Below are 26,266 nucleotides of genomic sequence, written 5' to 3'. Positions count from 1 at the left end.
TCAATACCAAAAACCAAGGTGGATAGCTGGATTCTGAGGATTTTTCTCCTGATTTCAAAATGTATTGGAGTTGAATTGAGAAATATCACCGGAAGCCAAAACATGGATTTCTTGTTTTGTTTTCTGAAAAAAGCAAAACAAATAAAGAATAGAGCCATACTAAAAGAAAAGAGGGAAACAGGTCACTCTTTCTTCATTCCCTGGCCCCTGTAAAGACCAGAAAGCTGGGCACTACTTTTCAGGGGTCACAGTTCTGTTCTCTATCCATCAGTCCTCATCAGTACCCTTTCTTTACTCATTTCAAGATTTCCGGTCAGGAAGTATAAGGGTCTTGGTGGGGTGAGGTAGAAGTAAGTGGGGAGAAGGGAGAACCATTGGCAAAGGCCATTGAATCCTGGGAGATAACTGTCCCAAAGGTAAAAATGCTACAGAGTCCTAAAGAATACTACAGGCTTGAGGACCATGAGATAAAATTTCAGAATAAAAGCTTGGAGTAGTTTTACACAGTGAAATCCTACTGTCTTTGTAAACAGTGCAGTAAAGCAATGTGCCCTGGCCTCACTGGCAGTGAAGATAGAGACAGGCTAAAAATAAAACAAAGGCAAACATTTATCAAACAAATACAAACAAAAGGAAAGCAGGGATGGAAATTTTAATTCCAGACAAAGCATAATACAAAGCCTTAACCTTTTAAAGGGGCAAAAGGGTTGGCAAGAGCTTTGATCCTAATAAAGATAAAACAGTCACAAGCATTTATACACCTAATTATGTAATATGAAATTATAAAAAGCCAGAACTATTAAAAACTGAAAGAAGCACAATTGTTTGGAAGGTTATACTGTATTCTCAACCTTTTATAGAGCAGGTAGATAGAAAAATCAATAAAAGGAAAGTACAAATGCTGAAAAGAAATGAGTAATCAGGAGAAGTTTCAACCATTGCTATCAGCCTATGTCCTGAAAAAGGCGATAATATTCTTCATCTTCAGAAGATTCAACACTGGGGTATCTGATGGATATACCAGCAGGTAGGGTCAGAGAAGTTGCAACTAATGTTTACATTGTATTCATGTGACTGAAAAAACAGAATCCTGTTGTAGGAGAAACACATTCCCATCAGCAATTCTTGCCTATTAGTAAATTATTCTAGACTTGACCTTGTGAATTTCCAAAGTAGATAACATGAGCCCTGATTATCTGCAAGCTAATCCACTAATTTAGGAAAATTAACCTATTAGTGCCAGGATTGTATCTCGGACACATTCAAAATCCCACTGTGTTAATCAAAAAGATGGTTCCCACTTCCCAAAACCATCAACACAATCCTGGAAAGGTTGGGGATCTGCCTGACACTCCAACTCATGGGATACTGTGGAAGGTTATGCAGGACCTTTCCCCAAGGTGGCTAGAGCAGGAAATAGCCAGAGAGTAAGAATGAATTCAGCTCTTACTGGGCACTGGTGACCAAAACCAAGAACACTAAGGTTGGTTTTCAAGACTAAGGCGTTCATTACCAGTAGACTAAGCCCAAAGGGTCATAAACTGGGTAGCCATCATAGCAGAATGGGAAACAAGATGAAGAGAAAGATCAAAGCCAAATGGTCCAAGGTAAGGATCATGAATGTCACTGGAGAGCCAGACTTAGGTTTACTGGCCTTCAGCTGAGATTCTGTGGGTCAGTCAGGCTGGTTTAAGGATAAAGTGTTGTAGGAGGACAGGCCATTGGTCATTAATGGTTAAACACAAAATGGATAACACATCTTCTACTGCCAGGCATCTGTCAGCTCTCCCTTGCCCATTTTAGTATTAATGGAATTCAGTTCATAAGGGGTAAGAAGGAGGTAGCCAGGAATCCCTCTCACTATGCCCAGAGTTTGAGGGTTTCATATTATGGTCTATCTACATTTACAACTGTGATTGATACAAAGATGCTAAAAGACTTCTACTCTTTGAGAATACATAGGGATTTAGATTTTACATCTGTCCACAAAGAAAATATGTGGGACCTATTAGGTTCCCTGTGTATCAAAATTGACTATATTGCACTGATTTTCTGGCCGAGAAGGAAAAGCCAATTTGCATGGCTCCTGTCAGTCACATGTGGTTTGGAAATTCTCGTGCATTCCAGATACACTCTGTGCAAACTGGAGAATCATATCTTATTTCTACTGGTTTGCATGTATGCATATAAAACTTGTTTTTCCCACAGTGCCAAATGAAAATAAGTGAAGAACTAGCAGCAGTGATCATAATTAATCAACTTCTTTGTCAAAACTTCACAGCTGTTGTTGTGAGGGGAATTCTTGTCCCTTGGGGTCTACAGAGGTTGTGACTTCTTTTTTGCTTTGCTTGTTCAGTTCTGTCCCATGGAAGATATAGAGATAAAGTCTGTAACTGTCATTCAGTGCACAGTTTCTGACACCTCTTATGCGCCAGGGCCTTTAGTAAGTACTGAGACATACTGAGCGGAATTCCTACTGCAGGGAGCTCAGAGTGGGAAAGAACAACAAGTAAATAAATAGGTATATTTATGTGATAGCTGCTTTTGTAAAGCATGGGTTGTGTACAGTGTCCTAAGGAAACAGGGAGGGAGTTTGCCAAAACTTCATGGACGAAGGTGAATCATGATGGTCAAGTGTGAAGTGAAGAAGTACTGGACAGCATTCAAGAAAGTAGGAACATTGTGTGCAAAGACATGGAGCTCATCAAGAACACATGTTTCAGGGACCTGAAAGAAATTCTGTATGGCTTGAGGCCAGAGGTAGAACCAATAGAGAAAATAATTGGAAAACACATGAGACAGAGGCAATAATTCTAGTAAAAAAATGCTATTTTAATGGTCTACATTCTTACATTAATATTTGAAGACTTTTGCTCACTAAGGAGACGTAAAAGTTGCAGATGAACTAGCTAGTGTTGCAATGTCCATTACCTAGACCCTATCCCTTCCTAGCACTTACAACAATGTCTGACACATAGTTAGTGCTTGATTAACATAAACTACTATTACTGCATGTGATAAATGGCACCTAATGACTCGTGCCTTGATGCACATTCCTCCTCTTGAGTATGGGCTGGACTAACTGACTCATTTCTACTGAATAGAATATACCAGAAGTAATGGGTTGTCAATTCCAACATTATGTTATACAAAGACTGGCTTCCTTTTTGGGTAGACTCTCATGTATTCACCCTCTCTGGTTCTCTTTATTTTTTTTTATTAGCCACCATGTCATAAGGACACTCAGGCACCTTATGGAGACGCCCACATGGCAAGGAACTGAGCCATGCCTATGTGAGTGTGCCCACTGCCAGCACCTATGTGAGTGAGTTTGGATGCAGATCTCCCGAGGCTTGCCAACAGCCACATGAGTGAACTTGGAAGTGAATTCTCCAGCTCCACTCGAGCCTTGAGGTTATTGCACACTTAGCCCACAGCTGATGGCAACCTCATAAGAGACTCTAAGCCAGAGGCACCTAGCTGAGTTGCACCCAGATTCCTCACCGACGGAAACCGTGATAAGCCACTAAATTTTGGTATAATTTGCTACACAGCAAAAGATAACTAATATACTATATTAGTACTGTCTACACTTATTCCCTAATCAAGGTTGGGTTTCTGGGATACCTAGGTTGGGCAAGGTGGTATCAGAGTCCCTCCTTGGTGATGGAGTGCCGCCTGCAACTCCAGCTTTTGTGACTAGGATCCCAATTGCCTGACACTTCACTCCTTGAGGGAACAAACCCTGTTACCTACAGTGCCACTCAACCGATTAGACCATTCATAGAATGAGTCCAGCCCAAGTGCAGCACAGATTACTGTGTTTGGCTTGCTCCTTGCCCCATCAGGGCCAACCTTGGGCATACCAACGCTATGAAGAACAGTTCCTTACTAGCAGGAGCTGAGAGTCCAGGAAATGCTATCTAGATGGCAATTACAGATGTCCACAGAAGGGCACATATAGCTAATGTAGTCCTGATTTCCATATGTAAATCTAATTGATTATATGACATGCCTTAGAAACTAATTGTTAAACTTGCTATATACACTGTCCAGGTGGGAACAAGTGAAAAAATATACATCGCTTAGGGAACATTGAGTTTTTGGCAGAGAATTTTTGGCAGTTTACATAACAATGTTGATGTGAAGGCAGTGGTTTTATATGTAAAAAAGATTTTAAGACCTTAAAGATGATAAATATTTACATAAACATTATTCTCAGCTAAGGAAAGAAAAGCAAAATATAAAACGCAAGTGTGCCTTCTATGAATGGTTCTTTGCTTGCTTCTTAAGTCTTTTTAGAAGTTCTTAGACCCATTTTTAGTTAGTGAACAAGCACCCGTTATATATACAATAGTATGTATGAAAATGATAGCAACACATCACAACAAAAAGAAAGAAAAAAGGAAGAAAGAGGACTTTGTACCTCTGTCCCTGATGATTTTTCCCCTTGTGCTCTGGGATGCAGTTACTGGAAGCTGAAGGACTTATGACGGAGGATGTCCTTAGAGCCACTGCTGAGATGCCCACCAGTGGGGATGAGAAATTCAGCAGCACTGAGGTGGTATGGTGGAAGAGGACGTTCGAGTGATGGGTTACATTGATAACCAGTGGGTTATGCTGGCATGACAGTTCATAGCTTCCTGAAGAGAAACAAGGAGATGAATAATATTGTAAGCCATTCATGTAGTATCAAGTTTCCATATCTAGTATTCATTTTATCTTCTCAATAGCTGTATGATGTAAGCAAGGTCTCAAACAATATCAGAGACAGACATCAAGCTGATTCCTGGGTCTACTGGATTGTCCTCTAGTGGTCCTAAAGGGATAACTGTCAGACTCACCAAGAGAGTGGTTGTTTCCACTGATATCAGTCAGGTAAAGGGTCACTGTTGGCCGCTGATGTTCCCCAGGCACCAGGCCATCAGATGTCAAGAAAATGAAAATTGCCGTGGCCACTCCTGGTCTATTGAAACAAACCTAGGCAAAAGCATATACATGTACGAGCCATTATTTCCAGTGGGCTATCAAGGCACGTGTCACACTATTTTTATACTTCTCAAATAGCTCACCACTCATAAAGTAAGAGCTCCCTTCTCCTTTACAATGGGAAAAAACATGGAGTAGGCACAGAAAGATAGCCACAGTCACATCAAAAGTCAAAATTAGCTGGAAAGAACATAACTTTCAGCTACTAAGCTTCCCATCTTTTTATGAGACTTTTTATGTCAACCAATTGCTTGTCACTTGAATCTTTCTTTAAATTTCTCAAAAAGGTCACTCAAATAGACCATCACTGGAGACAGTAAACCACAGCATAGGTAGACAATACCTCCCTATCTCCAAAGTGAGAGACGTGGACAAGAGTATCACCTTGCTAACACTTTGTCCTGAACTGGCATAGCTAATTATCCTTCCCTATCTCCTTGTCTCTCCCTTAAAATTTTTATCAGAACCTCTCACTTAGCTTTTGAACTATGCCATGGGAGAGAATCTATTGCAGATTCTGTTACTTCTGAGATTAGAAGCTGCCAAACTGTTTATTCTTGTTCTTGTGGTGCCTCAAGCACATATACCCTATCCATGGGTGAAGAATAAGCCAACAATGAAAATTCACAGGAAAATTCAGTTATCTATAAGAAATATACCTAGATGGCAAGACTAATTAACAAAGAAACAGTCTTTCACAGTAAACTATGGACGTTTTGTCCCTGGAAATCCTTTAATATAAAAGAAAATACCTCAGAGATTGGGGAATGACCTGGAGAACTTATTTTTCATATTGAAATTATTTGATGTAGTAATTCTACTTTTATTGTTGTCCTATAGCTCAACATTACTCTTAATTCCTATTGAGAATTATCTCTAGTCTTCCCTGGTGTTGGATGGTTGTTGCATTATTAGAATCTGGTGCTGGACCGTACAACCTTCTGTGTGTATTTCTCTAGCTTTTTATCAGGTTCTGAAGGGAATAAAGCTCCAGAAAAACTGTCCTCAGTGTCAGAGCAGGGTACAACACCTAATGGCAGAGGCCTGTTCTTAAAATGGGGAGCAGGAGAGTAAAACATGTTTTCCATTTTAATAATAATTCTTCCTTGTCCGCAGACTGATTTTTCCTGAGCCTTGGTGGTGTGTTTATAGAGTGTCCATTTGCACTGCTGGCTCAGTTAGGGTGATTTTATGATTTTCAGTGGTCAGTGTAGCACAACTCTCCCTTCTTCCTCTCCTCCTTTGAGGGAAAGACCAGCCACACTCTTTTTTTACAGTGTCTTTTTTTCCCCTTTTCATTTCCCCTCTTTGAAGTAATAAACATTTCTTTATAACTTAAGAAACTTCCAGACCCATAGGTTATGGCTTGCAATACGAGGTCCTTTGTTCCTGGCTGGATGAGGGCTAGACATGAAACACACCATAAGGTAACCAGGAGCCTAATGCAAAGCCCTCAGCCCCAGCCCCAAATGACATCAAAGTCCCCTGGGAACTCCCACAACCTCTTCCTTTTTATACACCACAAAAGAGACCTGAGTACTGGAAGAAAGCTCTGGATTGTTTCCTGAGCCAGGAGCAAACAGAGTACAAACAAGTACCTGGTGGCTTCACCTCAGTAGGCCTCAGACTCGAAGAATGGAATGGCTTCAATGAGCAACATGAGAGCTCAGTTTTCCCACTGTCTGTTGGGTCCCAAAATAGTCACCACCCACCTGAAACTAATTTGTAGGCCTTATGGTGTGTACTTCTCCATCTTGAGGGCCCATGCCCAAAACCTCCATCTCGTTTTGCATCTCCTTGTTCTAAGGGTCTTTGAATCCCAAATCACTTTGAACATTAAAGCCTGCTCCTGGTGGCAGTGTCTCTGTGCCTTGATTTGTGGGAAGCGGCTATGCCAGGATTTCCAGTCCGTGGCTTAAGTAGGAAAACCACAGGTGAGACATCGGCAGAGAAATGTTGGGATACACAAAGCAACGAGAGACAAGGGTTTGATCATGGTACTGGATGCCAAGTCTTGGGCATTTCCTCTCACAGTGACACAGAGAGGTAGCCAAACTTCATTCTCATCTGAATACCTGATATGATTCACAGTAGCAACTAGACACAAAGAAGTATAACTCTCTCATACAACTATTGGAACCTCAAAAGCAGAGACAAGTTTGAGCCTGCACATATGTGCATAATGAATCTGAGCCACGGTAAAGGGAATCAAGTGAGTTCACCATTCTGGAGGGAGTGTTGGCCAGACAGAACCCTGGGTTTAATCCATCTTTACTAGCTGGGTAGATCTGAACTATCCATCTCTCCTCTCTGAGCATAGGATTCCTCTTCCACATTTGAGAAACAGATATACTACCTATCTCAGGTGGCTACTATGAGGATGAAATGAAATCACGTAAAAGCACATAGGACAGTGCCTACCATCTAGTAAGGACTCAATAATTCTTATTTCCAAAAAGAAATTATTTTTTATCCTGTTTATACTTCAGGAAGACAACGATAAAGAAGAAAGTTTTAAAATTAAACATACAACCATATATTTTGGTATATAGAGAATTATGCTTTTCTGAAATTTATGGGCTAAAAAATTTCATATATGCTTTTTTAAAATGGCACTTGTACATGTGAAACAATACTCCAGGTTCTGCTTCCATAGAAATTGGTAATACTTGAAGCTCTTGGTATAGAATGTATCTCTACTTTATAAATGGGATATATGAAAAATATACTTTGTATATATAACTATTTTAATAGACTTTTAAAAATTCAGTTCAATATACATTTATTAAAAACCTATTTTTATGTACATATAGACAAATAAATTTCTAGAGTTGGCTGTATAATTAGAATACTAAAAGTATATGGTTTATGTGAACAAAGAAGATATTTTTAAAAGCTGCTCTTGGACTTCCCAGGTGGTGCAGTGGTTAAGAATCCACGTGCCAGGCCCTGCCCCCAGGAAGACAAAATCCGGCCTCATCCACTGGAACACAGGCACCAGGCCCCTCCACCAGGAAGCCTACATAACCCACTGAACCAACCTTACCCACTGGGGGCAAACACAAAAAACAATGGGAAATATGAACCTGCAGCCTGCAAAAAGGAGACCCCAAATGCAGTAAGTTAACCAAAATGAGAAGACAGAGAAATACACAGCAAATGAAGGAACAAGGTAAAAACCCACCATACCAAACAAATGAAGAGGAAAGAGGCTGTCTACCTATTCTGAAAAAGAATTCTGAAAAAGAATTCAGAGTAATGATAGTAAAGTTGATCCAATCTTGGAAATAGAATGGAGAAAATACAAGAAATGCTTAACAAGGACCTAGAAGAACTAAAGGGCAAACAAACAATGAGAAACAACACAATAAATGAAATTTAAAATTCTCTACAAGGAATCAATAGCAGAAAAACTGAGGCAGAAGAACGGACACGTGACCTGGAAGATAAAATAGTGGAAATAACTACTACAGAGCAAATAAAGAAAAAAGAATGAAAAGAATTGAGGACAGTCTCAGAGACCTCTGGGACAACATTAAACGCAACAACATTCAAACTATAGGGGTCCCAGAAGAAGAAGAGAAAAAGAAAGGGACTGAGAAAATATTTGAAGAGATTATAGCTGAAAACTTTCCTAATATGGGAAAGGAAATAGGCAATCAAGAACAGGAAGCACAGAGAGTCCCATAGAGGATAAATCCAAGGAGAAACACATCAAGACACATATTAATCAAATGATCAAAAAATAAATACAAAGGAAAAATAATAAAAGCAGCAAGGGAAAAGCAACAAATGGCGTACAAGGGAATTCCCATAAGGTTAGCAGATGATTTCTCAGCAGAAACTCTGCAAGCCAGAAGGGCAGGGCAGGACATATTTAAAGTGATGAAAGGGAAAAACCTACAACCAAGATGACTCTACCCAGCAAGGATCTCATTCAGATTCGAAGGAGAAATAAAAAACCTTACTGACAAGCAAAGGCTAAGAGAACTCAGCACTACCAAACCAGCTTTACAACAAATGCTAAAGGAACTTCTCTAGGCAGGAAACACAAGACAAGGAAAAGACCTACAATAACAAACCCCAAACAATTAGAAAGTGGTCATAGGAAGATATATATCAATAATTACCTTAAATGTAAATGGATTAAATGCTACAACCAAAAGAAAAAGGCTGGCTGAATGGATACAAAAAAAGACCTGTATAAATGCTGTCTACAAGAGACCCACTTCAGACCTAGAGAAACATACAGACTGAAAGTGAGGGCATGGAAAAAGATATTCCATGCAAATGGAAATCAAGTGAAAGCTGGAGTAGCAATTCCCATATCAGACAAAATAGACTTTAAAATAAAAACTATTATAAGAGACAAAGAAGGACACTACATAATGATCAAGGAATCAATCCAAGAAGAAGATATAACAATTGTAAATATTTATGTACCCAACATAGGAGCACCTCAATACATAAGGCAAATGCTAACAGGCAGAAAAGGGGAAATAGACAGTAACACAATAATAATGGGGGACTTTAACAACCCACTTTCACCAATGGACAGATCATCCACAATGAAAATAAATAAGGAAACACAGCTTTAAATGATACATTAAACAAGATGGACTTAATTGATATTTATAGGACATTCCACCCAAAAACAACAGAATACACATTTTTTAAAGTGCTCATGGAAACATTCTCTAGGAAAGATCATATCTTGGGTCACAAATCAAGCCTTGGCAAATTTAAGAAAATTCAAATCGTATCAAGTGTCTTTTCTGACCACAACGCTATGAGAATTGATATCAATTACAGGAAAAAAATCTGAAAAAAAATACAAACACATGGAGGCTAAGCAATACACTACAAAATAAGAAAGAGATCACTGAAAAAATCAAAGAGGAAATCAAAAAATACCTAGAAACAAATGACAATGAAAACACGACGATCCAAAACCTATGGGATGCAGCAAAAGCAGTTCTAAGAAGGAAGTTTATAGCAATAAAATCTTACCTGAAGAAACAAGAAACATCTCAAATAAACAACCTAACCTTACACCTAAAGCAATTAGAGAAAGAAAAACAAACCCCAAAGTTAGCAGAAGGAAAGAAATCATAAAGATCAGATCAGAAATAAATGAAAAAGAAATGAAAGAAACGATAGAAAAGATCAATAAAACTAAAAGCTGCTTCTTTGAGAAGATAAACAAAATTGATAAGCCATTAGCCAGACTAATCAAGAAAAAAAGAGAGAAGACTCAAATCAATAGAATTAGAAATGAAAAAGGAGAAGTAACAACTGACACTGCAGAAATACAAAGGACCATGAGAGATTACTACAGGCAACTCTATGCCAATAAAATGGACAACCTGGAAGAAATGGGCAAATTCTTAGAAAATCACAAGGTTCCAAGACTAAACCAGGAAGAAAAAGAAAATATAAACAGATCAATCACAAGCACTGAAATTGAAACTGTGATTAAAAATCTTCCAATAAACAAAAGCCTAGGACAAGTTGGATTCACAGATGAATTCTATCAAACATTTAGAGAAGAGAGAACTACTATCCTTCTCAAACTCTTTCAAAATATAGAAGAGGGAGGAACACTCCCACACTCATTCTACGAGGCCACCAGCACCCTGATACCAAAACCAAAGATGTCACAAAAAAAGAAAACTACAGGCCAATATCACTGATGAACATAGATGCAAAAATCCTCAACAAAATACTAGCAAACAGAATTCAACAGCACATTAAAAGGATCATACAACATGATCAAGTGGGGCTTATACCAGGAATGCAAGGATTCTTCAATATACACAAATCAATCAATGTGATAAACCATATTAACAAATTGAAGGAGAAAAACCATATGATCATCTCAATAGATGCAGAAAATCTTTTGACAAAATTCAACACCCATTTATGATAAAAAGCCTCCAGAAAGTAGGCATAGGGGGAACTTACCTCAACATAATAAAGGCCATATATGACAAACCCACAGCCAAGATCGTTCTCAATGGTGAAAAACTGAAACCATTTCCACTGAGATCAGGAACAAGGCAAGGTTGCCCACTCTCACCGCTATTATTCAACATAGTTTTGGAAGTTCTAGCAACAGCAATCAGAGAAGAAAAACAAATAAAATGAATCCAAATCAGAAAAGAAGAAGTAAAACTGTCACTGTTTGCAGATTACATGATACTCTACAGAGAGAATCCTAAAGATGTTACCAGAAAACTACTAGAGCTAATCAATGAATTTGGTAAAGTAGCAGGATACAAAATTAATGCACAGAAATCTCTTGTATTCCTATACACTAATGATGAAAAATCTGAAAGGGAAATTAAGGAAACACTCCCATTTACCATTGCAACAAAAAGAATAAAATACCTAGGAATAAACCTACCTAGGAAGACAAAAGACCTGTATGCAGAAAACTATAAGACACTGATGAAAGAAATTAAAGATGATACAAACAGACAGAGAGATATACCATGTTCTTGGACTGAAAGAATCAATATTGTGAAAATGACTCTACTACCCAAAGCAATCTACAGATTCAATGCAATCCCTATCAAACTACCACTGGCATTTTTCACAGAACTAGAACAAAAATTTCACAATCTGTATGGAAACACAAAAGACCTGAAGAGCCAAGGCAATCTTGAGAAAGAGAAACAGAGCTGGAGGAATCAGGCTCTCTGACTTCAGACTATACTACAAAGCTACAGTAATCAAGACAGTATGGTACTGGCACAAAGACACAAATATAGATCAGTGGAACAGAATAGAAAGCCCAGAGAAACCCAAGAACATATGGTCACCTTCTCTTTGATAAAGGAGGCAAGAATATACAATGGAGGAAAGACAGCCACTTCAATAAGTGGTGTTGGGAAAACTGGACAGCTACATGTAAAAGAATGAAATTAGAACACTCCCTAAAACTATACACAAAAATAAACTCAAAATGGATTAAAGACCTAAATGTAAGGCCAGACACTATAAAACTCTTAGAGGAATACATAGGCAGAACACACTATGACATAAATCACAGCAAGATCCTTTTTGGCTACCTCCTAGAAAAATGGAAATAAAAACAAAAATAAACAAATGGGACCTAATGAAACTTAAAAGCTTTTGCACAGCAAAGGAAACCATAAACAAGACGAAAAGACAACCTCAGAATGGGAGAAAATATTTGCAAATGAAGCAACTGACAAAGAATTAATCTCCAAAATATACAAGCAGCTCATGTAGCTCAGTATCAAAAAAACAAACAACCCAATCCAGAAATGGGCAGAAGACCTAAATAGACATTTCTCCAAAGAAGATACAGATTGCCAACAAACACATGAAAAGATGCTCAATATTACTAATCATTAGAGATATGCAGATCAAAACTACAATGAGGTATCACCTCGCACTGGTCAGAATGGCCATCATCAAAAAATCTACAAACAATAAATGCTGGAGAGGGTGTGGAGAAAAGGGAACTCTCTTGCACTGTTGGTGGGAATGTAAATTAATACAGCCACTATGCAGAACAGTATGGAGGTTCCTTACAAAACTAAAAGTAGAACTACCATCTGACCCAGCAATCCCACTACTGGGCATATACCCTGAGAAAACCATAATTCAAAAAGAATCATGTACCACAGTATTCATTGCAGCTCTATTTACAATAGCCAGGACATAGAAGCAACCTAAGTGTCCATCGACAGATGAATGGATAAAGAAGATGTGGCACATACATACAATGGAATATTACTCAGCCATAAAAGGAAGTGAAATTGAGTTATTTGTAGTGAGGTGGATTGACCTAGAGATTGTCATACAGAGTGAAGTAAGTCAGAAAGAGAAAAACAAATACTGTATGCTAACACATATATATGGAATCTAAAAAAAAAAAAAAAAAAGGTTCTGAAGAAGCTAGGGACAGGACAGGAATAAAGACGCAGACGTAGAGAATGGACTTGAGGACATGGGGAGGGGGAAGGGTATGCTGGGACGAAGTGAGTGAGTGGCATGGACTTATATATACACTACCAAATGTAAAATAGATAGCTAGTGGGAAGCAGCCACATAGCACAGGGAGATCAGCTCGGTGCTTTGTGTCCACCTAGAGGGGTGGGATAGGGAGGGTGGGAGGGAGATGCAAGGAGGAGGAGTTATAGGCATATATGTACACGTATAGCTGATTCACTTTGGTATACAGCAGAAACTAACACACCGTTGCAAAGCAATTATTCTCCAATTAGGATGTTAAAAAAAAAAGAAAAGAATCCGCCTGCCAATGCAGGGGACACGGGTTTAGTGCCTGGTCCGGGAAGATCCAACATGCTGCGGAGCAACTAAGCCCACGCGCCACAACTAGTTAGCTTGCGCTCTAGAGCCTGTGAGCCACAACTACTGAAGCCTGCGTGCCTAGAGCCCGTGCTCTGGAACAAGAGACGCCACCACCACAATGAGAAGCCTGCACACTGCAACCAAGAGTAGCCCCTGCTCGCCACAACTAGAGAAAGCCCGTGCGCAGCAACGAAGACCCAACACAGCCAAAAAATTTTTATTATAAAGAAAATAATAAGATGGTCATTCCACAGCCAAGCAGAGCTATTTTAATATATATAACGGTCTAGTCTATTTTTATTTTTTATGAAATAAATAATGGATTTTATGTTCTTAAATGTGAAAATAGGTAGTGGCCAGAGCAGAAAATTTGTCAACACAAATCTCTGCTTATTCTACCCCATGTCACCTTTGCCACTACAAGTATGACACTCCTCTAATCACCACATCAAATGTACAATATGAAGAGCAGCCCCTTTCAGGACAAAGCCACACCAGATGCACCTCCTCGGGGACCACTCAGATCTGAAATGAGGACCAGGCATGGCCGAAGAGAAAAGTCCAAGATGCTAAGAGGTCAAGGGACTTGTAAGCTTTATTTGTAAGGTTTTATTATTTGTTTTAACAAGGAGATTGCATTTTATGTATTACAGGGCAATATAAAATTAATTTGAATGTGACTTTTATGAAGAAGACAAAGTATAGTTAGATATCAGAAAGGAGGCAAGATCTTTTAGAAAAGCAATTGATTCTCAGGACTGAGGAACAGTCTAAAAATAGAATGTTTGCCAGTGAAATTAGCTCAGTGAATCTCCAGCAAAATACTTTGAAACAGAGAAAATATGGATTAGATAGATAGATAGATAGATAGATAGATAGATAGATAGATAGATAATAGATAGATGATAGGTAGGTAGGTAGATAGATAGATAGATAGATAGATAGATAGATAGATAGATTGATAGATAGATAGTAGGCAGATAGGTTGAGACTTACTGATAGAGTGGAAAAGCAGTCCTGCACACTCAGTTGCTTTCCATCCAAAGCCTTCACATTAACTGCTGGATCTAACTTCTGGCCACTTGTGAGGGGTAAGACTGAAAGAATGTTTTCCTGGTGCAGAACTGTTTGGGCTTAAGAAATCCCTCTTCAATCTGCCTGCTGGGTACAAACACACTTAATAGACTCCCAGACCAAGCATTTTGACGTCCAGGTCATCCTTTGCGGAGGCCCCTGGACAGCAGAACATAAAACTGTACCACAAACTTGAAAAGAATCTTCTCTGAGGTTTTAAAATGCTTTTGGTTATTACTGAGATGTTATTTTGTGTGTGTGCTTTTCCATTTTCATTCATCTATGGCACTTCCTGATTCCAGAGAGAAAGGGAAGGCCCTTGAACAGGAGAAAGTGAGCACATATTATTTTCATTTTGCATAGCACTTTACAGTTTGCCAAACATGATCACATGCCTTGCTGGAGCCTCCAATAAGCTCATTGGGTTTTTGTTCCTATTTGAGACCTTTTTATTATAATATCCCCAGGATACAAAGGTTATATTATAAAAGTGAAACGTAGGATTCTGAGAGCTTAAGTGACTTCCTCTAGCTGAATGCTAGACAGTTAGGAATTTGGGTTTTCTGTATTCTTCTGACTGCCCAGGGATTCCTAATTTGGGTTAGCAGAAAATCACAGATTTGCTAGAAAATTTGTTGACATGTGTGCCCTCTCTCCCCACAAAAAAATGAAGTTGCATAAGTACTTAGGTATAAAAACATTATACTATTTCAGGGAGCTAAGAGAACACTTTGAAAGCCATTCATAGTTCGATTAGGGTCAACAGAAATTAGATTAAGAATGCTTACACAATTGGTTGACCCACATGCATTTTTGTAGGTGAAAAATGATCAAATATTGGCAATTTTATATGGTTCACCCTAATAATATTGCTGTCTATGTAGACTTAAGAAATTTGACAGGGGAGAGATTAACTCTCAAAGTTTCAAGGTATGTTACCTGAAGTCCAAATCTAACAGATGAAGAGAAGGTGTGAGGCAACTAGCCTCTTGTCTCTGAGCTTGAGGCCTCTTGGTGGCCTCTGTACTTGAGGATGTGAGTCAAAATGTGGAGGGGGTTTTGAACCTGGTTTGACTTCCTTCCCATGTCCAAGCTCCTGTCTCTCTTGATATTGGTCAAAACCCAGTTGATTTCTAGTGTTATTCCTTCATAGCACAAGTAAGGTTATAAACACCATGAGCTTAGGTAGTTCTTTTTTCAGAAGAGTGAGGTCAACTTGTCATTTTATGAAATGAAGAAGAAACCTCCCTTATGACCCCCACCATCCAGGAGGAGGCATTTGACAATGTACGATTTGGCAAGTCAGTGGAAGGGCTCAGATCAAAATCAGCTTATTGGCTCAATTCAATTCTAAGAGCATCTCCTCAGTTGTGATTTCAGACACCAGGGCTAAGTCTGCAGAGACTTTGTGTTAGAAGAATTTGAGAGACTCAGAGGGGGATCAGAAAGGCAAAACCAAATCTGTAGTGAATACTGTGGTGTACCACTGAAATCCCCTTTCTCATGACTGAGCACTCAGCTCACATCAAGTCTCTTTCCAGAAACTGCCCTCAGAGAAGGAAAGCCTCCACAAGGTTATGTCACTTCCCTGGAGTAGGGGGAGAGAAGAAACCCATGTCCATTGGCCTTTGGGTAGGATTGAGTGGTATACAAGGTGGGACAACTCTGAAGGGCCATCCTAGCTCCCTGTAGGATGCTGACACTTTTGTGTGGCTGTTTCATAGTTCTACTCCTCTCTCTGCCAACTCCGAGTACTTTCATTCCCCCATAGGTGTTGATTCCAAGGAAAGTTCTTGATAAACTTTTCTGCAAATCTTCATCTCAGAGTCTGAATCCTGGGGAAACTCCACTTAAGACAAAGTCTGAGAATGAGAAAAGGTATTATGAAATACAGATGATGAAGGTTCTCTTGGGAACGAGAATGCATAAGTGAGGGGATGAGGGATTCAATGGAGAGCCAAGAAATCTTCCCTTCTGGTTGAAAAAAGGTTGCTATTCCAATTATTTATGAAACTTAGAGTCTGCTAAGTTGTCACATCTAGGGCCTGCAAAAGCTTTCATGTAAAATCAAAGTTAGATTAGTAGCAATCAGATAGGAAAATGGAAAATGAGTCTTTTACCTCTGGGGATAAACTGTTTAGCCACAGGGAGATGCAGTTCCTCTTTCAGTGCACTAGGCTAGTTTTTGATGGAAATGAAAATCATATATGCATAGTCATCTTTGCTTTTTTAGGGTTCCCAGAGACTGCAGGAATCCATGTAGGTTAATTTTCCAAAGAGAAAATTTTATTTTGGAAAGCAAGAACTTTTCAGAAATTTAAATCATGTGTACAGAAATAATCACAATATATATTAGAAATTTTTCTTCCCTCTTAAAAAGAAGATTCTGTACTTCAGTGAATTTTCACTTGATAACTGGAGGCATCATTTTGAACATCAATTATTTTACTGAATGATGAGATAACAATCCTCTAAAGTAGTGCTTCTCAAACTTTAATGTGCACACAAATCATCTGAGAATCATGTTTAAATGCAGATTCTGATTTAGTAGATCGGAGATTCTGTATTTCTACCTAGATCTCATGTGACACTGATGCTTTTGGAAGCCAACCATATTTTGAGTAGGAGATCTCTAAAAGTATCAGTAGATATAATTAACTTTGCCCTTAGCATTTGATAGCCTAAGACTACAATTATTATGTTAATCATATTTTATTATATCATCCTTTTTTAAATTCACCATCAAACTTGAAATAAAATGCAGAGCTGGAAGGAATCATCTGGTCCAAGAACCTCATTTTAACTCTAAGAAAAATGGTGCCCAAGAAGGATATATGATTTATATAAGGTCATAACTGATAAATGGTAAAAACAGAGCTTACAATGTTCCTCTGAGCATATATTTTTAGTCAGTTTCTAACTCCCTGACTAATTTGTTAGCACCTTTCCTGTAAAAGATTGAAATTCAGATAACTAATATTTTTAGAAATCTATATAAAGTGAATAGACTCTGACAAAGGGCCTTGTCAACTTTTCTATGAATAAAGTCAAAGAATCCAAAGTTGTGACTGGACTAGGTGCCTTCCACACATGAGCTTTTTCTTTTTTGCTAAATTATGAAATTTGGACAGTTTTCTGTATGGTTGTGGTGTTCTGGATGGATCTCTGAATAGAGGATTACCTTCTAACTTATTAAATAAAAAAAACAGAAGAGTTGCTAGATTTAGCAAAAACAAACAGCACACCACATAAATTTAAATGTCAAAGAAAAATAATTTTTTTGGTATAAGTATGCCTTGAATATAGCATAGGACTATAATAGATACACAAAACCTGTAATAGATAATGAAAAAGGAAACTAAGCATATCACTAAATAAAGTCATCAAACCACAAAGGAAGAGATCAACAGAAAGACTAGTAAAAAGAGAAACTACAAAACAGCCAGAAAACAATTAACAAAATGTCAATAAGTGCATACTTATCAATAATTACTTTAAATGTAAATAGGCTCAATTCTCCAATCAAAAGACATAAAGTTGCTGACTGAACAAAAAATACACAAAACCCATCTAATAACACTTATAGAATCTCATTTCAGACATAAAGACATACACAGACTGAAAGTGAAAGGATGGAAAAAGATGTTCCATGCAAATGGAAACCAAAAGAAAGTTGAGGTAGCTATTCTTATATCAGACAAAATAGACTTTAAAACAAAGACTGTAATAAAGACAAGGAGGACATTATATATTGATAAAGGCATCAATCCAACCAAGGGTTAAAACTACTGTAAATATTTGTACACTCAACATAGGAGCACTGAAATATATAAAGCAAATGTTATCAGACCTAAGGGGAGAAATTGGCAACAATCGATAATAGTAGGGGACGTTAATACTCCACTTACATCAATGGATAGATTATCCAGACAGAAAGTCAATACAGAAACATAGGCTTTAAACAACAAAATAGACCAGATGAACTTAGATATATACGGAACATTCAATCCCAAAACAACAGAATACACATTCTTCAAAGTGCACATGAAACGTTCTCAAGATAGATCATAAGTTAGGCCACAAAACAAGTTTTAACAAATTTAAGAAGATTGAAATCATATTAAGCATCTTTTCTGACCACAATTGTATGAACTAGAAATCAGTTACAAGAAGAAAACTGGAAAACTCACAAACATGTGAAGACTAAACAACATGTTACTGAACACCAATGTGTCAATGAAGAAATCAAAAGAGAAACCATAAAATACCTTGAGACAAATGAAAATGGAAATACAATATACCAATACTAATGGGATGCAGCTAAAGCAGTTTTAATAGGGAAGTTCATAGAAATAAATGGCTACCTCAAGAAATAAGAAAAATCACAAATAAACAATCTAACTTTACAACTAAAGGAACTAGAAAAAGAAGAACACACAAAGCCCAAAGAAGGAAGGAAATAACAAAGAATAGAGCAAAAAATAAATAATATAGAGAATAGAAAGACAATAGAAAATGTCAATGAAACTAAGACCTGATTCTTTGAAAAGATCAACAAAACTGAAACACATTTAGCCAGATTCACCAAGAAAAAAAAGAGAGAGAGGGTTCAAATAAATAAAATCAGAAATGAAAGAGGAGATGTTATAACAGGCACTACAGAAATACAAAGAATCATAAGAGATTACTACATACAATTATACACCAACAAATTGAACAACCTAAAAGAAATGGATGAATTACTAGAAACATACAAACTTCCAAGAGCAAATAATGAAGAAATAGAAAATCTGGACAGACCAATTACTAGTAAGGAGACTGAATCATTAATTTAAAAACTCTGTACAAACAAATCCAGGATGAGACATCTATACTGGTGAATTCTACCAAACATTCAAAGAATTGAAGCCAATTCTTGAACTCTTCAAAACATAGCAGAGGAGGGAACATTTCCAAACTCATTTTATGAGGCCAGCATTAGCCTGGTACCAAAACCAGACAAGGATACCACAATAAAAGAAAATTACAGGTTAATATTCCTGATGAACATAGATGAAAAAAATCCTTATCAAAATACTAGCAAACCAAATTCAACATTACGTTAAAAAGATCATATACCATGATCAAGTGGAATTTATTCCAGAGATGAAAGGATGGTTCAACATTTGCAAATCAATCAACATGATACACCACATTAAGAAAATGAAGGATAAAAATCATATGATCATCTTAATAGATGCAGAAAAAGCATGTGACAAAATTCAACAACCATTTATGATTAAAAAAATCTCAACAAAGTGGGTATACAGGAAACACACCTCAACATAACAAAGGCCATATATGACAAGTCCACAGCTAACATCATATCAGTGGTGAAAAGCTGAAAACGTTTCCTCCAAGATCAGGAACAAGACAAGGATGCCCACTTCTGCCACTTTTATTCAACATAGTATTGGATGTTCTAGCCAGAGGATTAGGCAAGAAAAAGAAATAATGGGCATTCTAATCAGAAAGGGAGAAGAAAAACTGTCACTATTTGCAAATGACATGATTTTATATATAGAAAACCCTAAAGACTCCACCAAAAAACTATTAGAACTAATAAGTGAATTCAGTGAAGTTGCAGGATACAAAATCAATATATAGAATTGGTTGCATTTCTAAATGCTAATAACAAAAAGAAAGAAAAATTAAGAAAACAGTCCCATTTACAATTGCATAAAAAGAATAAAATACCTAGAAATAAATTCAATCAAGGTGGTGAAAGACCTGTACTCTGAAAACTGTTAGAATGACTACTTTCAAAAAGATAAGAAATAACAAGCATTGGGAAAGATGTGGAGAAAGGGCAATGCTGTGCACGGTTGGTGGGAATGTATATTGGTGCAGTAACTAAGGAAAATAGTATGGAGGTTCCTCAAAACTTGTTTAAAAAAAAATAGAACCACCATATGATCCAGCAATTCCACTTCTGGGTATTTAGCCAAAGAAAGTGAAAAGACTAACTCAAAAAGATACATGCACCCATATGTTCATTGCAGCATAATTTACAATAGCCTACATATGGAAACAACCTAAGTGTCCATCAATGGATGAATATATAAAGAAAATGTGGCACATGTATATACAATGGAATATTATTCAGCCATAAAAAATGAGATCTTGCCATTTCTGACAACATGGATGGATTACGCTAAGTGAAATAAGTCAGATAGAAAAAGACAAATACCACATGATCTCACCTATATATGGAATTAAAAAAAAAAAACAGAAAAAGCAAGCTCATAGATACAGAGAACAGATTAGTGTTTGCCAGAGGTGGGGGGTAGGGAGTAGGCAAAACAGGTGAAGAGAGTCAAAAGGTACAAACTTTCAGTTATAAAGTCAAGGGCATGTACTGTACAGCATGGAGACTATAGTTAATACTGTATTGCATATTTGAAACTTGTTAAAAGAGTCGATCTTAAAAGCTCTCATCATAAGAAAAAAAATTTGTAACTAAGTATGGTGATGGATGTTAACTAGACTCACTGTGGTGATCATGTCCCAATATATACAAATATTGAATCATTATGTTGTATACCTAAAACTAAAATAATCTTGTATGTCAATTATACCTCAATAAAATAAATAAGTAAATAATTTTCAAATAAAGAACAAAAGAAAGAAGAGCAAGGAACACAAATTTTTAAAATAAAAGAAATGGAGAAAGGATTTTGTAGATGTTTGTGTATATAAACAAAAATATAGAGAGAAAAATGGTAAGAGTGGAGACACTTTTTGACCAGTTAATGGAAAATACACATTTCTAGTACACACTGGTCCTTAATTTCTGAATGAATAAAGGATTACTATTTAAGTGCTTCCTAGGGCCAAGCGGAGGAGGAAAAAAAATCTAATACTGACATAATTGGCACAATACAAAAGTTGTTATGCTCTGAAAAATCAGTGCTAGAAACAAACAAAATGTTATTAAAATTACATTATTTTAAAAAGAAATTATGAGTTATTACAAAATACTTAGGGCTGATTGACAATAAAAGGACTATATATCAACATTTGTGGACTACAATAAAAGTAACACCTAGAGGGAAAATTTATGGAACAGTGAAAACAAATTATCCAAGTGTCCAACACAAGAAGCTAAAAAATAACATCATTGTAAATCCAGAGAAAAAGGAAGGGAAGAAATAATAAAGAAAAGGATAGAAATCAGTGAATTTGAGAATAGCAACTAGAATAAAAACAGAAATGAACAAAACTAAAATTTGTTCTTTGAAGAAGTCCTAGGCATGAGTAATTAAGAAAAAAAGAGAAAAAGAAGTTTCAAAAATTACAATATAAAGGGAGTGATGACTATACCTAAAATAGAGATGAGTCATAATAAAAACACATTATGAAAAACTATCAGTACTAAATCTGAATATGTGGAAGAACTTCATAAATTTCTAGAAATATCTAGTAGCTCAAAATTAGAAAAGAGGAATTGAATATATTGATAAAAATCAAATAAATTTAAATAACAATCATAAATATTTCCTTGTAAAAGCCCCAGGTCCAATTGGTTTTACAAGTGGGTTCTGAAATATTTTGAAGGAACAGATAATCCTTATTTTATACAAGTGGTTTCAAAAAATAAAAAAGAGGGAAGACTGCTCAAATAATTTTATGAGACTTGTATAATCTAAATATTCAAAAAAGAAATATATAAACTAATTTCACATATAAATACAAAAGCAAAAATCCAAGATTAAAAATTAACTAATAAAATTCAAGACTAAATATAAAATATATTATAAAAAAGTAGGTTCACTCTACAAAGGCAAACATGATTTGATAGCTAAAAAAAAAAAATCAGGTCAAGATGGTGGAGTAGGAGGACGTGGAGTTTGTGTCTCCTCACAACTATGGCACCTACCAGGCACTGGCAGGGGACCTTGGACACCTAATGGGATGGGAGGAAGCCCTGTGTGACTGGGTAGGACATACGAGGGAAGGAGGGGGGAAGGAAAAGTGGAGGTGGGATGACACTGGTATCCCTGAGGGGCAGCTGGGGGAGGGGAGATGTTCCCATGATCTGAGGGGCCCACTCATGGCAAGGGAATCAGCAGGGATGGGGAGAGACCTTTGGGGGATCAGGGGATTGGAGGGGAATGTGGCCAGCATCACCACTGCCTGCTTGGTCCCCAGTGAGCCTGCTGGGGTCTGAGGCCTGAACCTTCACTCTCCAGGGCCCCCTCCAGCCACATGGGTCCTGGGGGCATGGGAGGGAGGGAGGGGGGAGGAAAAGTAGAGATGGGATGGAACCAGCAACCCTAAGGGGCAGCTGGGGGAAGGGAGGGGTTTCCATGCTCTGAGGGGCCCACTCACAGTGAGGGGATCAGTGGGGAAGGGGAGAGAACTTCAAGGGATCAGGAGATTGGAGGGGAATGTGGTCAGCATCTCCCCAACCTGTTCAGGTTCCAGAATGACTGTTGGGGTCCTGGGCCCGAACCTCTGCCCTCCAGGGCCCCCTCTGGTCGTGTGGGTCCTGAACCAGAGCCCTGTTCCCCACCCCCACACTGCCCAGGCCTTTTCTGGCCTTTTTTTTTGTGTGTGCGGTTCTGTTTGCTTTGTTGTTGTTGTTTCAATATTATTTTTATTTTTCTAAAGTATTTTTTACTTTTCTAATTTTATTTTATTTTTTATATTCTTTGTTGTTCTTCTGCTCCTTTTTATTTGTTGCCTTTTTTTTTTGCCAAGTCTTGCAACTTGTGGGGTCTTGGTTCCCAGGTCAAGGGTTGGGCCTGTGCTCCTGTGGTGGGAGCGCCGAGTCAAAACTGCTGGACTAACAGAGAACCTCAGACCCCAGGGAATATTAATCAGTGAGAGTTCTCCCGGATGTCCTCATTTTGGCACCAAGCTGCCTCTGCCTAACTGCCTGCAAACTCCTGTGCTGGATAGCTCAGGCCAAACAACCAGCAAGAAAGGAACATAGCCCCACCCATCAAAAAAAATGAGATGAAAAAAAAATATGTTACAGATGAAGGAGCAAGGTGAAAACCTACAAGATGAAATAAGTGAAGAGGAAATAGGCAACATACCTAAAAAAGAATTCAGAGTAATGTTAGTAAAGATGATCCAGAATCTCGGAAATAGAATGGAGGCATGGATCATGAGACTACAAGAAATATTTAACAAGGACCTAGAAGAACTAAAGAACGAACAAACAGTGATGAACAACACAGTAACTGAAATGAAAAATACACTAGAAGGAATCAACAGCACAATAACTGAAGCAGAAGAACAAATAACTGAGCTGGAAGATAGAATGGTGGAAATAACTGCTGAGGAACAGAATAAAGAAAAAAGAATGAAAAGAAATTAGGACAGTCTCAGACACCTCTGGGACAACATTAAACACACTAACATTTAATTTATAGAGGTCCCAGAAGAAGAGAAAGAGAAAGGGTCTGAGAAAATATTTGAAGAGATTATAGATGAACACTTCCCTAACATGGGAAAGGAAACAGTCAATCAAGTCCAGGAAGTGCAGAGAGTCTGATATAGAATAAACCCAAGGAGAAACAGGATGAGACACATATTAATCAAACTATCAAAAATTAAATACAAAGAAAAAATATTAAAAGCAGCAAGGGAAAAGCAACAAATAACATAAAAGGGAATCTCCATAAGGTTATCAGCTGATTTTTCAGCAGAAACTCTGCAGGCCAGAAGGGAGAGGCAGGATATATTTAAAGTGATGAAAGGGAAAAACTTACAACCAAGATTACTCTACTCAGCAAGGATCTCATTCAGATTCGACAGAGAAATCGAAAGCTTTACAAACAAGCAAAAGCTAAGAGAATTCAGCACCACTAAACCAGCTCTACAACAAGCTAAAGGAACTTACTTCTCTAGATGGGAAACACATGAGAAGAAAAAGACCCATAAAAACAAACACAAGCAATTAAGAAAATGGTAATAGGAAAGTACATATCGAAAATAACTGCAAATGTAAATGGATTAAATGCTCCAACCAAAAGATACAGACTGGCTGAATGGATACAAAAACAAGTCCCATATATATGCTGCCTACAAGAGATCCACTTCAGACCTAGGGACACATACAGACTGAAAGTGAGGGGATGAACAAAGATACTCCATGCAAATGGAAATCAAAAGAAAGCTGGAGTAGCAATACTCATATCAGATAAAATAGACTTTAAAATAAAGACTATTACAAGAGACAAGGAAGGTCACTATATAATGATCAAAGTCACAATCCAAGAAGAATATATAACAATTATAAATATTTACACACCCAACACAGGAGCACCTCAATAGATAAGGCAAATGCTAACAGCCATAAAAGGGGAAATCAACAGTAACACAATAATAGTGGAGGAGTTTAACACCTCACTTACACCAATGGACAGATCATCCAGACAGAAAATAAATAAGGAAACACAAGCTTTAAATGACACAATAAACCAGATAGGCTTAATGGATATTTATAAGACATTCCACCTGAAAGTGGCAGAATACACTTTCTTCTCAAGTGCACATGGAACATTCTCCAGGATAGATCACATCTTGGGTCACAAATCAAGCCTTGGACAATTTAAGAAAACTGAAATCATATCAAGCATCTTTTCTGACCACTTGCTATGAGATTAGAAATCAATTACAGGAAAAAAAAAACTGTACAAAACACAAACACATGGAGGTTAAACAGTGCACTAGTAAATAACAAAGGGATCACTGAAGAAATCAAAGAGGAAATCAAAAAATACATAGAAAAAATGACAATGAAAACACAATGACCCAAAAGCTATGGGACGCAGCAAAAGCAGTTCTAAGAGGGAAGTTTAAAGCAATTCAATCTCACCTCAAGAAATAAGAAAAATCTCAAATAAACAATCTCACCCTACTCCTAAAGCAACTAGAGAAAGAAGAAGAACAACAACAAAAACGCAAAGTTAGTAGAAGGAAAGATATCATAAAGATCAGAGCAGAAATAAATGAAATAGAAACAAAGAAAACAATAGCAAAGATCAAAAAATCTAAAACCTGTTTCTTTGAGAAGACAAAAAAAATTGATAACACTTTAGCTAGACTCATCAGAAAAAAAGGGAGCGGATTCAAATCAATAAAATTGGAAACAAAAAAGGAGAAATTACAACTGACGCCTCAGAAATACAAAGGATCATAAGAGACTACTACAAGCAACTATATGCCAATAAAATGGACAACCTGGAAGAAATGGACAAATTCTTAGAAAGGTACAACCTTCCAAGACTGAACCAGGAAGAAATAGAAAATATAAACAGACAAATCACAAGTAATGAAACTGAAACTGTAATTAAAAATCTTCCAACAAACAAAAGTCCAGGACCAGATGGCTTCACAGGTGAATTCTCTCAAACATTAAGAGAAGAGCTAACACCCAACCTTCTCAAACTCTTCCAAAAAATTGCAGAGGAAGGAACACTCCCAAACGCATTTTATGAGGCCACCATCACCCTGATACCAAAACCAGACAAAGATGTCACAAAAAAAAGAAAATAACAGACCAATATCACTGATGAACATAGATGCAAAAATCCTCAATAAAATACTAGCAAAAGAGATTCAACAATAGATTAAAAGGATCATACACCATGATCAAGTGAGATTTATCCCAGGGATGCAAGGATTCTTCAATATATGCAAATCGATCAATGTGATACACCATATTAACAAATTAAAGAAGAAAAACCATATGATCATCTCAATAGATGCAGAAAATCTTTTGACAAAATTCAGCACTCATTTATGATAAAAACTCTACAGAAAGTGGGCATAGAGGGAAACTACCTCAACATAAAAAGACCAT

The 26,266-nt window shown here is 37.4% G+C and overlaps 1 protein-coding gene across 1 annotated transcript in view; it reads right to left on the bottom strand.

The window, feature by feature from the left end:
• The window catches only part of PAPPA2 (pappalysin 2), a 300,507-nt gene that overhangs the window by 96,956 nt on the left and 177,285 nt on the right, over nucleotides 1-26,266 (bottom strand). The window contains exons 12-13 of the mRNA XM_068538389.1: nucleotides 4,845-4,980; nucleotides 4,427-4,643 (exon numbers count right to left, since the gene is read on the bottom strand). Of these exons, the coding sequence (XP_068394490.1) occupies nucleotides 4,427-4,643; nucleotides 4,845-4,980 (353 nt within the window). The remainder of the gene's footprint in view (nucleotides 1-4,426; nucleotides 4,644-4,844; nucleotides 4,981-26,266) is intronic.

The sequence above is a fragment of the Eschrichtius robustus genome, chromosome 3 (genome assembly GCF_028021215.1).
Source record: "Eschrichtius robustus isolate mEscRob2 chromosome 3, mEscRob2.pri, whole genome shotgun sequence".
NCBI lineage: Eukaryota > Metazoa > Chordata > Mammalia > Artiodactyla > Eschrichtiidae > Eschrichtius > Eschrichtius robustus.
This window is presented reverse-complemented; position numbering and strand designations above follow the sequence as displayed.